Raw genomic sequence first — 13,992 nt, 5'->3', positions numbered from 1 at the left:
CGCAAATTTGATACCCAAATGTGTTCCACTCATACTGTGCTTTCCCATTAGGAAAAAAACATTCATTTCTAATTGATTTTCAGTTGATGATGCTTTCTTACATGTTAGCTTTAATATTTCCAACTTCTATAGTAAGTAAGCAAGCCATATGTAAATCTTCTCTGGTACTGAGGTGTTAGAAGTTACCTAACTTTTCATTGAAAAGAGCTGCTTTTTATTCCTCAGTCTTCTCTTGGTTGGTATTTAGGTTGATGTGTAGCAGTTGCTGAACAGGAGAATGGCTGCTCCCTCAGCTTCCCTCTACTGGGCCTCCCCGGAGTCTGTGGGAGAAAACAGGAAGCTTGAGGGTATTTTTTATTATGTATGGAATTTCACATTTAGGACAGATCTGTAATTAAGTAATCCCTTCATAGCATTTTTAAAAGCTTTATAAATCTGAGTGAACCTGCATGTAAAATAGGGAAAGAGAATAACTTCCTTCAGCAACATATTAACTGAAATATCTCCATTTCCTTTGTTTTCTAGGAACAGGCTGCCCTCTGGGGGTGAGCAGTATGCCATCAAGAAGGCTTTTAGATGCATTTCTCATGCATTTTGACATTAACTCCAAGTTTCCATTATTTCTTCTGTGTTCTTTGATTGCATCACCCTGAAATATGGTGATATTTACAGGACCACTTTATAATGACTCTATGAAAATGATTGGAGAGATCTGTGTACAGACTCACTTAGTTGTTAATGTCATTCTATATTATGTAGTCGTTAGAGAATAGATTGTTTTTTTAAATTCTTGCTGTTTTAATAAACCCAGTTTTCATTGTCCAAAGGCTTGACTTTCACTTTGTTTTTTTAACAGAATATTAGAAGTGGCAAGGTGTTCTCAATTAACAGATGTGGGCTTTACAACTCTAGCCAGGGTATGTATTTTCTCTAGGTTTCTTAGGTTCATTTGGGGATTTTATTCCAGAAAAATGAGCAGTGAGGAAGATGTGAAATGGTCGCAGAATTGGGGGTGAGGGATGTGGGAGAACTGCTCTGTGGCTAGCGTTCCTGAGTATTGTTGTGCCATAGCTGCAGGTCTCTTGATGCCAGTAAGAATACATACTGCTCTGGAAATGCAGACCTGCATTGGAGAACATGACATTCCTTCATGAGAGTTGATTCTCCATAATATCACAAGATGATAAATTAAACTAAGCAGGGACTTCCTGATGTTTTGTGAAAGAAATGGTCAAACAACTTATTTATTTGGTATGTGACTGATGGATGAGAGTGATGTTAAAAGAAACATAAAAGCCTGGTTTTGAAGGAAGAGTTTTAAAGGGATTTTCTGTATTCTCTAGAAGATTTTAATGCTAGGAGTCACTGTATTAAAATTATGCTATCTTTTACTAGTGTAATGGAAAATGGGGAAGGCACATTAATGGAATATCAGTTGGATGGGGGCCAGTATATGGGATAACTAAATGAGCATAAAGTTTGTCTTCCACCTTCCTAAAGAAATCATTTTCATTAAATTATTTATGGGTGAAAGGATCTCTGTATAACCCAGCATTAACATTCAGCAAATTTATTCCACTGGATATGTTAGGTACTTTAAATGTGGAATAATGTAAAATTTGTATTGTGATCAAGGCCTTTAAAAGTGTGTAATTAATGGAATAAGACAGAAAATGACATTAGAATGACACCACCCCTAAAACTCTCTAAGATGTCATCAGTTTTGAAAATTCTCTTTTAGTTTTTCCCACATTTTAAATGTTTGCATTGCAATGTTTGGTTTTTGTGCTTTGTAGAATTGCCATGAGCTTGAAAAGATGGACCTGGAAGAATGTGTTCAGGTAAGATTGTGGATTTTTACCAGAAATTTAGTGGGAAAGAAACCCACATATGGGAAACGGACTTTGGCCCAGTGGTTAGGGCGTCCGTCTACCATATGGGAGGTCCGCGGTTCAAACCCCGGGCCTCCTTGACCCGTGTGGAGCTGGCCATGTGCAGCGCTGATGCGCGCAAGGAGTGCCGTGCCACGCAAGGGTGTCCCCCGCGTGGGGGAGCCCCACGCGCAAGGAGTGCGCCCGTGAGGAGAGCCGCCCAGCGTGAAAAGAAAGAGCAGCCTGCCCAGGAATGGCGCCGCCCACACTTCCCATGCCGCTGACGACAACAGAAGCGGACAAAGAAACAAGACGCAGCAAATAGACACCAAGAACAGACAACCAGGGAAGGGGGGGAAATTAAATAAATAAATAAATCTTTAAAAAAAAAAAAAAAAAAAGAAACCCACATAATGCCTACACATTGGAATGTCCAAGTTTCTGCCCTAGCGTAGGACACTGTAGTGCCTGGCAGTACTGCTGACTCCACTCATTGAGGCACCAGGCTGACGTGCTCGTGGTCTGTGGGTTAAAGAACCATGGGCATGTGTCCAGATACATACCATCAGTGAGGTTGCTTAAAGAAAGGAGGCCCAATTGTTCAGGCCATAAATATTTAAAATGTTTCCTTAGAACTGGAGATGTATGATACTAGTAACTTTTAAAGTCCCCATCACATTGATATATAGCACTGCCCTTTTTTAAGCTTTACTTGACCCCTTAGATCATCAGCCCTATAGACCTGATTCTGTATGGAACTCTGCCCCTAGGACAGACTGGAAACCTTCTCATTAACATTTTCTTTTATTACCATTAAAGCCTTTGAGATTATTAATTGATTGGAGAGAAACTTTTAGAGGGATGGTCTCCAAAAAAGAAGATAGAGCAACAGAATTTTTTCATAGTAGAAATGAAAAAAGGAAGATATTTCTGTCACTGTAGAGGCCACTTTTTGTTTTTTAATTATTTGCTAGCTACACACTACTTACCAGCTTTTAGTTCTTACTAAATTAAAATTAAAACTCTTTCACATCCATGTATCTCTTGTATGTACCTGAGCATCCTCTGTCCTTTCCAGTGTCAATTCTTCTGAGTGATGTGCACATGTTCGCCCCCATTTCTTAGTGCCTATGAAACTATGGAGTAGGGAAATATAATAATCTTAGAGTTGGAAAAGTTTTTTAAAAGAAGCACTGATTTGCTTTCACTCCTATGAAAGACTGTCCACATTGCCTAATTTTCCTAGTTAACCAAGATTCCAGCAGCCCCTTCCTTGGTAAAATAACTGCCCAAGTTCTCAATTCTGAGTTGTGGCATGCCTTATAGAATAGAAGGCCAAAATATAAAAACTTAAGAAGGTTCCTACATTAATTTTTTTCATGGAGCAGTATCTTCTGATTGTGGTTCAAAGGAGGTAGAACAAAGTCCAGAGGGTAGAAGTTACAAGGGGACTGATTTTCACTCATTTCAAAAACCAGGCAGAACTTTGCATGGGTCTGTCCAAAGATGATACTAGATATGGTTAGATGTGTGTCTAGCCTGGGTATGCTCTTACAGAACAGGTTCAAGTAGCCAGTGGATTTTCAACCTTAAAATTCTGTTATTTGTTATTTGGCAGTGACAGAATAGAAATGTAGTAAAAAAAAATGAGGGTAGGACCCATGGTTTTATTTGGTTTACGAATGTACCTAAAATAAACTTTTGTGTTTCTTTCAGATAACAGACAGCACATTAATCCAGCTTTCTATACATTGTCCTCGTCTTCAAGTATTGGTGAGTTTGATTTTCAATGTTTTATGTGTTTATTGGATTTAATCAAAATCCACTGCTATAGTTAGCTCTTACTTTTCTCTTAGGATCTGGCTACCATTCTAGGAAAGGGTATTTCTCCAAATTACCAACTTAGAGTAGACTGAGTAAAGGAAGAACTGAGATAGGAACTGAAAAAGTTAAGTGTTTTCTCTATTAATGCTTAGAAGCTGAAAACTGACATGGAGTATATGAGTTCCCTCTCAGGTATGGTGGGGAATTCTTGCTACTGTTTCCAGTGACACTATAGGAAGGCATTTTGGTTGGCTGTTCTGTACCCAGGCTCATTTTTGGTGTGTTTGGTGGCATAGTACTATCCAAAATGGGGTTGAGGTTTCTGAGTTTCATGTTGAGAAACCAGGGATTTAAGGAAAATTGATAAAGGGTTATGTGCAGAGATAACCGTACCTGATAGCTGTAAGAATCATCTCCAGTTAATTAATTATTTTGTGCAGGAAAAGATTGAGCCAATCTTTCTTCCCTGTAGAGAAGTATTATTATTATTATTATTTGGTAATTTTTAAGCCTGTCTTATTTTGTGTATGAACAATCCTGCAATCATTATATAAATTCACAATATATATTCAGAATCATACACAAGGAGTCATTCACTGATTGCCAAAAGCAGAAACCCAGCAACTCTGATTTGCTTTCTTCTTTCTACTACGTGGATCTAGTGATGGCTGCATAATCATCACAATCAAACCGAAAAGGTTAGGCCTTTTTCTAGAGGAATGCCATACATATTTCAGCGTCCTTCCATGTTCTGTTTGGCTTCAGAGTCTATCTCATTGTGAGCTGATCACAGACGATGGAATTCGTCACCTGGGGAATGGGGCCTGTGCCCATGACCAGCTGGAGGTGATTGAGCTGGACAACTGCCCACTAATCACAGATGCATCCTTGGAGCACTTGAAGAGCTGTCATAGCCTTGAGCGGATAGAACTCTATGACTGCCAGCAAATCTCGCGGGCTGGAATCAAGAGACTCAGGGTAAAGACGATTGCATGACTCTACAGCTCTGGTGTTCCCAGCACACTCTTCTCTCCTTCCCTTCCTCTTCCCCTTCTCCTTCCCCTTCCCCTTCCCCTTCCCCTTCCCCTCTCTCTCTCCCTCTCCCCTTCCCTTTCCCTTTCCCTTTCCCTTTCCTTTTCCCTTTCCCTTTCCTTTCCTTTCTTTTCTTTCTTTTCTTTTCTTTTTCTCTTTTCTTTTTCAGATTTAGATTCTTGGGATTTTCATCTTATTGGGGCATATAGGAAGGAGAAAAAAAAAAATGGAGAGCAAACTTAAGGGTCGATTGTTCTTTAGCTGTGGTTCCTGATGGAAATTTAGTAGGAAAATAAATACTCAAGAGAAGAAAAGTAGGTCTCCTCCCAACAGACTCTCTCAGTATTGTCCAGGGTTTAATAACAACCCCAGAGCCAGAAAAGAAAACAAAAGCACATGCCAGAAAGCAAGAAATAACATAAAATATTTAGTTGAATGGGATTTAAGAATTTAACTTGTATATTCTATTTTCCTGAGGTTCTTATTTTTTAAGCCATCACCTGAATTAATTAGATTTTTACCTTTTCTTTTTGCCCCATCCTCCATAATAGGATCCCCATGTACAACCAAAAGACTGGAAGACTAGTTACCAGCAAAGGGGTCGTAAAAGGCTAGATGAATCTATATGCTAGATTATTCAGTTTACCATGTACTGAAGCATTTGTTTCACACCTGCTGTGGCACTGCGCTTAGTTAGGCCTTTACCACCAACCTCTGAAAAGTCCATGTTGACCCTATGGCCTCTGAGTGCATAAAAGAGCATCAAGCCTCATCTAAAGTTCCTCAGTCCCTCCTCTCCCTTTAGATGTAGAGGAAAGAGAGCATAAGTGAATTGGGAGAGGCTTTGCGGCCATATTTCTTCCACACCAAGAGAGGAGAGGGTCAGGTCAACCAGAGCCTCTTATACAACCAGCTTACGCCATGGTTCCTGGACCTGCCTATCCAAAAATTCCAAGGAATCTTTAACTGTTCAAGTCACTTTGTACTTTTCCACTTTGATTTAGCTGTTTATGTGAATGTCTACCCTACAAGCTCACAAGAGCAGGATCCCTATTTTGACCATCTTTTTACCCCCCTAACTTAACAGCTAGCACAGTGCCTTGAACATGGTAGATATTCAGATACTATTTATATAGTAAAGACTAGAAGATACATGTTGTTAAAAGAAGAGTTTTGTGTGTGTGTGTACGTGTGTATGTGTGTTTAGTATCTGAGTAAAACATCCACAATGGAAAAATTTTATTTTAAGCTTACATAGTTTCTCTAACTTCTAAGAAGCCCTGTGGGACAGGTTTAGAGGTTAGTATGATGTTTTTCTCCAGTTTTATAATGATGAAAGCAGGTACCAAAGTTAAATGAGCTTGATTTGGTCATTTAAAACAACCTGGCATCATACAAAGTAGAACCCAGGCCTCTCACCTCTCTGACTGGTGCTCAGTCTACCCTGCTTTCATGTCTATTCAGCCTCTTTAGTGGTTTTTCTGAAAAGCAGCATTGTTATTTCTGTTGAAGTCCTCTCTCTTAGTAATGTTTCTGTCTTGTTTCAGACCCATTTACCCAATATTAAAGTCCACGCCTACTTCGCACCTGTCACTCCACCCCCATCAGTAGGGGGCAGCAGACAGCGCTTCTGCAGATGCTGCATCATCCTATGACAATGGAGGTGGTCAACCTTGGTGAACTGAGTATTTAATGACACTTCTAGAGTTACCATGGAGTCTCTCCAGTGGAAGCAACCCCAGTGTTCTGGGAAAGGGTCACAAAGTGAGGGCGGTATCCAGATCCCCAGAGCCACATATACATATGCATATGTACCCTCACCCCCATCCACTCTAGCCCTGTGACCAGGGGACTGAAGTCTGTGCTGGCCTGTTAATCAAGTGGATTGGTAAAACTTAACCATTCCTTTTAGACATGCCCAGAATAAAATCATAGGCCAAGGTAGAGGGTAGGGAGCATTCCAGCAAACCCAGTGTTACTGCTATGGCAGTTTATTTTGTTAAGGGGTTTCTTTGGGGATTTTGGATCAGCAACTGCAATCCTTCATGGTTAGGAAAAGCATGGATAAACAATACATAATGTGTCCAGGGACCAGAAGGAAAATTTCTTTGCATCCTAGAAGTGGCAGCCATCCATTGTGAGATGACTACAGAGCTTCTGTGCTTTCTTGTTTCCATGCCAACGTAACTGAGCATGCTCACAAAGAAGGCTTGTCCATTCCTCCTGTTTTAGTATTTGGCCCAGAGGTTCCTTAAATAGTTGCATTGAAGTCACTGTGGTCCAAATGTGATTACTTACTCACTCAAATTGTCACTCTCTGTAGCACATTGTGCACCTGTCTTCTATTTTGCTGCCCTCTTCTGCACTCTTACACAGTCTGTCACCCGTTCATAGTCTCCTAATTCACACTCACTTGTTACTCTTCTGCTTTGTTGTGTTTACAGTTTGCATTTTGGATGATTATTTGGGTTTACCAGACATTTTTAAAAGAGACGTTATCAATAAATATTTTTTTAATTCTAAATTTTATTATTAGGGGACCTGCCTGAATCTTTGCCAGTCTGAAGGGAGACTATAACAAAAGCTAGAAAGGTTATGAGAAGAAATTGAGCTAATACTATTTTGATGAAAATGCCTTTTGATTTCTTTTAATATCTTGTGATATATAATATATGCATGATATGCCCAGTATTCTTCCCTTGCACACTTTCCTTCTATTAGACTCCACTGATTTAATAAGGAAAGAGAGAAATGTATTATCAGTAAAGAGTAGAATGGTTAATCCCAAAATTCAGCCTAAAAACCTCCAAGCTCATGCCTTATCATATCACACTGCAATCTCATGTGATCAGTGGCATATCAGTTCTGTGTCTGTGAGGTAATTTTGCTTTAGCAAGAGTGCTGCTGGAGGAGCTGTGCATCCCAACCTGTTGATTTCAACCACCACCACCCCAATTTTAACCCATCAGGGATACAAGAATAGCCCTTATAATAGCTGGTCCACTGTATTTCAGTGTTGATGGCATCATATCTAATGTTGGAACCACAAAAGACCAGAACCTTTTCAGAATCTGTCAACCAAAGCCTTCTGCTCCATAATTCTCCTTAATGAAACACAAGAGTAGCCCGGTGAGGGAGTGTTGAGAGGAAGTAGGTTATATGGCACCATCCCAGTTATATGGCACCACAGCTGTGGGCAGGGTACTCAGGGCCTATGACTCAGAGTCCAATAAGAAGCCACCCACAAAAAAGCAGACAATGAGTGAAATGAAATGGTTTTCTAAAGCACAAGAAGCAGATTTCTAAACCCCAAGGTCAGAAACCTTGTGTGATTTTTAAAGTGATTTTTTTTTTTTTTTTTTTGTCTTTTGGGACATTAATGTGCAATCCACCGTGGTCTTGGATCATTATCTGCATGATCCAGGCCATTAAAGGGCTTGTTTTAATGCTGCAGGTTCTGGTTCTGCCAGCATGTGTAAGAATAAAGTCTGATTTATTTCTCCATTGATTTTAAAAACAGATGAAAGGGTGGTGCTATAGTCTGTACTACCCACCATTATTTAGTATGTTAATTTTATTTTAAATTCTATTTTATTATGCCTGTTTCAAAGTTCAAATTACTTGTTTTCTTTTTTTCATCCCCCTTTCCTTATTCTCTTCTCAAATTGTCTTATAAGAACTATGGTTTTTAAAATGAGACTTACTCTCCTTCTGACTGTACATACAGATTCTTACACACACACAGGCATTTCCAGGTGTGGTTGATAATATTCAGATCCCCAAGTTACTCATCCAAACAAAACTAAAAGAGAGAAATACATAGGGGCCATCTGCTCTATAATTGTGTATGTGTACCTGAACAAATTGGCCTTAAAACCCTGAGTGGACTTGAGTTGTCCAATAGTTGAAACTATTAAGGTACTTCATTATTTAAAAGAAGGGAAAAAAGCTTTAAAAAAAAACCTGTTCTGCATCTTTCTGAAGGGTTTACCCACATGCAGTTCCATGTGGCCTTGTCCAGGTGATCCCAGCTGTTAAGGCATAGTCCATCTTGTCAGAGCCAAGCAAGAGAGAAAACAAAGGTCCTGGGGTGTGCAACAGTGGCTCTTGTGTGCTCAGGCAGGAAACTCATTCCTTTCTCGAGAGAACTTCAGGCCCATCAAACTTGGAAAGAAATAATGATTTTTGTGCCAAACTGCAACTTTCACCAGCTGATGAATGTGTTGAATTTGAGGAGACAGAAAATGGTAAGTTTAGGTCAGATGGAAAGGGTCCTGAGCATAATGTTTCCTATCTGAACTTCTGGAGCACCTCTGAAAATTCACTAAAGCTTAACAGGTATAGGAAAAGTTCTCCTCAGGAACAGTATTTTGGTGTATTTTTCTGACTCCATACCTCCTCTGGAATATGCCTTCTGTAATGAAAAAGTACAGAGTGAACAGAAAGAAGAGATTTTGAGATAAATAAGAAGGTACCCCCAAAGTTATCACCATAAACCTGCAAATGATCAGAAGGAATTATTGCAGTGTCTGTGGAGAAAGTTCTTGGAACATCTAGATCATCTCTCTTCTAAGCAGCCTTTCCCCCTGATTTTGTTCGTTACATCTGGATGAAGCATTGTTTGCTGCATTGATCTCTTTTTACATCATCCCAATTGAGGTGATTCCAGTTTTGTTTTTTTTTCTTTTCACTGACTTCCCCCCCCATTTCCTCCTCACACTCATTCTTGCCCTCCATTTAAAGCCACCTTCTTAAATGTCTCCAGTATACTCTATTTTTGGCTCTTTGTCCTGATCCGGGCAAATCATTCTAGGCAGGCCTGAATTCAGTTAACTGTCAAGTGGCTTGTGCCATTTTTCACTGAGGTCTTTGGTGTTTGATTATTGAATTTGAATTGAGTTAGAATCAAATTGTTGGATATGAGGAGTAAGGGGATCTGCTTTCAGCCTTTTTTCCAATATGGAATGTGAAAGCACATCATACTTCCCTCCCCCCTTTGAATTAAAAGAAAAATGTTTTCTCCTGTTATGCTCTTCAGTGTATGTAAACGATTCCTTAAGTGATTCTTATGAATTTCCAGTCTAATTTCCATACCCATTAAGTTGATTTAGTAGATATACAAGTTAGAAACTTTACATATTTCTTGATTCACACATTTTAGAGAGAAGCCTAGTAAATATTTTTGTGATGTTTTCTTTTGGTCTTTTCCTGTTTGAATAGTTCATTATAGCTATAATATGCTACAGCAGCCAAGTTCTTTTATTTCTTCTAATTGTCTTGAAAAATGCATTATTTACTTGTTTCATAACCTATTTATGCCATGGGTGGTTAAACAAAATATGTAATGGAAACTTTTTTGCTTTGAAGTTGTTAGGAGATGTGTGTTACTACCTGTGTGGGTTGTGGGTCCTTAGGTGACTGCCATTTGGAGAATAGGAACACTTAAGTACTGATCACAGTTGACCCTTAGCCATTTAGTGTTTGTTTTGCTGAAAGTGACCAGCTGCTCATCCAGTTGCTACCAGTAAGAGGAGAGATTTTAAGAAAATTGATCTGTTATGCCTTTTCCCTCCTTGTGTGTATGATATAAAGGCCAATTATCTTTCCCTGTTGTGCATCTGGGCTGACAGTCTCTTTCAGTGGTATGCTCTCAGTTTCTAGAACTTTATATCAAAAGAACTGCCTTGCCAGTTCTAGGATCTTTAACCACCTCAAACCCAGAGAAGAGATCTTTGTTTGAGGTGTATAGTGTTTGGCTGGAGATCTTACAATGAGCCACCCCTTTACAATGATCTTGGACTATAGAACTCCAAAACAGTAGGAGGATGAGGGGAAATATGGAGTCCCCACCTTTTCTCATCTTTATTCTCTTTATTTCTATTATAAATTTCAATTTTAAGAGTGGAAGGTATAGAAAACTGGTCAAGTCCATGTTGACAAGGTATAATTAACCCAGATAACTTTGGGAAGAAAGTGTGACTTGTAATTGCCCTAGCTTAACATCTTGATTCTCCAACAAAGAACATGGGCAATTTAAACACCAGCTGCTCTAACCTTGCCCTCTCACTTAGGCCAGACTTTCTACCTACCAGAAACTATCATATGAGGCAAGTGAGTGTTCAGCATGAAGAGCTTCTGCAGCTCTCCTCTCAAGACAAGCCTATCAATTTTGTCTGTTTTTATTCTATTGGACATCATTCTACTCTGAAGCCTTTAATCCTTTGGAAAGTCACTTAAATAACATCTCAGCTGTGTTTGAGTGAATCTTTGGAGCCCAAGAGAGTTATACTTAATTTTCAGGACACACACAAAAAATGTGTTGGACAGTCTCCCATATGGGATGTTGATAAGAGACATTCCATGTGCGCTTCCTTCCATCTCTGCCTTGTGTGTTTTGGGTGAGCCCTTGGTAGAATTCAGGTCATAGGTGCTGAGTCTCAGTATTTCTTTGGCCAAGGTGGTTTAGTGCCCTTTGATGAAGAAGAACCATGAGCCCCTAGAACTCTTATCATCTTGCCCTTTCTATTTTGTATGTTTTCCAGGGTCTTGTTTTGAAGAATTAGGGTAGAGAAATGGCAGATGAGGTTCAAAGTAAAGGAGAGAATTGGGTATGGAACTAAGACGCTTTGCCTCAAGCACAAACATCTATTTGAGGCAGCTCCTCACATACGGATAGATTTACTTCCCTCCCCATCTGATGAACTCCATGCCCTTCTTACTGGCAAGGATTTATAATATAGGTTCCAGAGAGGAATCTTACTTTTCAGCACACCAGAGTCAACCCTATGGGGATTGGCACCACTGAAAGAACCACACAATTGCTTCCCAGCTGCCCCTAGAGGTGTTTTGTTTTGTTTTGTTAAGTGGAAGAAAACTTTGTCCCACTAAATTTCTCTTGTTATTGTGTCTTACTTAACTTACTCCTATTCGAAACTGTATTACACTGCTGCTCACACATGTGTATGTGGTTTTTACCCTAGCCTAACCTTTCCTCAGACCTGGAAGTCATTGTTCTACTCTTTTTTTTTTTTTCTTTTTTTAAGGGCACTAGAGAATGAGAACCTAAAGTCTTAGAAAACTCTAACTTGAAAAGTGTCTCTAACTGGCATGGAATGATTAATTACTTTACCTTTTTCTTCCTAATGACTCGAATGATTTTTTTTTCCCTAGTGCTATATAATAGATCTGTAATAAGCAGAACCTTTGCTGCTACTTTTCTGGGTTTACATCAGCTTTTTCTTTCCCTTAAGAGTAATTTCATATCTGTGCTTCTCTGGTGACTGTTAATTTCTAATATGTGCACCAAGAGGTGAGCCTGAGATCTCTTACTCTCCTCTTCAGTGCAACCCCAAATTACACACTAATCTCTAGCTTCTAAAACCCATTGGCACATGTGCAAGATCCATGGGTCATGGCTGATCAGACACTACTGTCTACTTTCTCATCGTGCTAAAGCTCTTTGAGTTGACCCCTGAGGATCTGTGACTACCCACTCTAAAGGGTTATTATAGCAGGAAAGAGGCCTTCTTAATTTTGCCTTTCTCCATTCCTGTTTTATTATTCAGTCTTCAGATGCTTCCCATTCTTGCCTCTTCCCTTTTCCTCCCAGGAATTATTTCCAATTTACCTGCCAAGTGCATTTCCCAGCTGCTCTGCTCACCTTTGCCCACACTACCAGTGACTTTTTGAGAGCCCAGACCTGAGAAACACAGCCTGTGCAGAGCTCAGAGAACTGTGAGGACTACCCCTCCCTGTCAGACTCTACTCATGGACAGAGATGGATGGGGAATGGTGCCATTGAAGAAATTTTCTATCTTCAAACCAGGCTCTTTTTCATCCCTTTACCTCCTTAGACTCCACCACACCCCAAGGGGGTAAATGCAGAGGTGGTTAACATCCCTGACTGTGGTCTAAGCCTGCTCCAGCCGTCCCAGTCAACCCGAAGTACTTCAGTGGTAGGAGCTGCTGCTTGCTTGTTTCTCCTCCAGGCCTGCTCCAGAGCTCAGCCAGTCCCTGGGGTTGATGCAGTCCCTACATGGTGATTTACCACCAGTTTCATTAGCTGTCCAAGTAACTATGTTTCCACCCAATTATTTGGCACTTGAGGATGGGGGAGGGGGGTATTTAAAAAATAAATCCAAGGTGGCAGTAGAGGATTACTTTTGCTTTAAAATCTTTGGACTAAAAAAAAAAAAAAAAAAAAAATTTATATATAAGTATATATAAAGTAAATTGTTATGTAACTATCGTTTCCTGTATGTTCTAATTTTGTTTTATGATGTAATTAAAGGAAATAAGCTGTGAAGACTTTTCATTTTGCTGCGAAAATAGCCTGACTTGGAGCTGTGATTCTTAACTTCCTTGAACCCTAGCATTGCAAAGCAAGCTCCTAAGGCTGAATGAAGGGGCTTCTTTTTAGCATCATCACATCCTAGCCTTTATTTGTTACCCTGAACTCTTATTTGTCCCTAAAAATAAGAAAAGACATAATTATATTATAAACCACAGTTCCTAAAAACCTTTGGTTGCCTTAATTAATTTGATGGTAAAAGTCCAATCTGAGACTTTGATTGTCCTTGCCTTGACTATGAACAGTAAAGATGGGTTAGTGTGATGGTTAAACACAAAAGCTCCCAAATTAGATTGCCTGGATTCAAACCTCAGTATGCCTAGATGACCTTGGCTGTTTAGCCCCTTTGTCTTAGATCTTCACTGGTAAAATGGGGATAATGGTACCTACTCTGTCGAACTGTGAGGATTCAAAGAGCTAATATTGCATAAAGTAAACACTTGTGTTAGATGCTTGTAGTCCCTTCATTTGAACAGATACTTCAATGTGCAGTTTGTGAGCACGAGAGCCAGGCAACAACCTGAACTTAAGTCTCAGTGTATCTACACTGTGCTGAACACCCTTAGGGGAGCCCTGTGGAATCCTAGACTGCACATGACATCCACTCATTATTCTGCATAAGAGTAAATGTTTAGTCTGGATTAGCCATCTGGGGCCAATACAGTCCCTTCCGGGATGCAAACAGTTAATCTGTTTTGTTCATGTTAACTGAGTCAGCTTTGGATTGTAGTGGAAGGCATCTCCTAGGTGTTTGAACTTTAAAAGATTAGCAGACTTCCTTATTCCTATCTTCCCATAGCCGAAGGTCATCTGGCTCAGTAATAACAAAAGATGCTCAGTAATAACAGAGGTAAATGATGGTCAAATAATCATTCAGGATACCTTGGTCCTACTTCCATTCCATATGAGTTTTCA

At 39.7% G+C, this 13,992-nt stretch overlaps 1 protein-coding gene across 2 annotated transcripts in view; it reads left to right on the top strand.

The window, feature by feature from the left end:
- The window catches only part of FBXL20 (F-box and leucine rich repeat protein 20), a 110,377-nt gene extending 97,345 nt beyond the window's left edge, over positions 1-13,032 (top strand). For both annotated transcript variants that reach the window (XM_004454956.5, XM_004454957.4), the window contains exons 11-15: positions 857-917; positions 1,797-1,841; positions 3,588-3,644; positions 4,461-4,673; positions 6,275-13,032. In XM_004454956.5, coding sequence (XP_004455013.1) covers positions 857-917; positions 1,797-1,841; positions 3,588-3,644; positions 4,461-4,673; positions 6,275-6,382 — 484 coding nt within the window. In that variant the 3' untranslated portion in view covers positions 6,383-13,032. The remainder of the gene's footprint in view (positions 1-856; positions 918-1,796; positions 1,842-3,587; positions 3,645-4,460; positions 4,674-6,274) is intronic.
- The last annotated feature ends 960 nt before the right edge of the window (positions 13,033-13,992 follow it).

The sequence above is a fragment of the Dasypus novemcinctus genome, chromosome 21, assembly GCF_030445035.2.
Source record: "Dasypus novemcinctus isolate mDasNov1 chromosome 21, mDasNov1.1.hap2, whole genome shotgun sequence".
In the NCBI taxonomy this organism is placed as follows: Eukaryota; Metazoa; Chordata; class Mammalia; order Cingulata; family Dasypodidae; genus Dasypus; species Dasypus novemcinctus.
The sequence above is the reverse complement of the archived record's forward strand: the minus strand, read 5'-3'. Positions and strand labels throughout refer to the sequence as shown.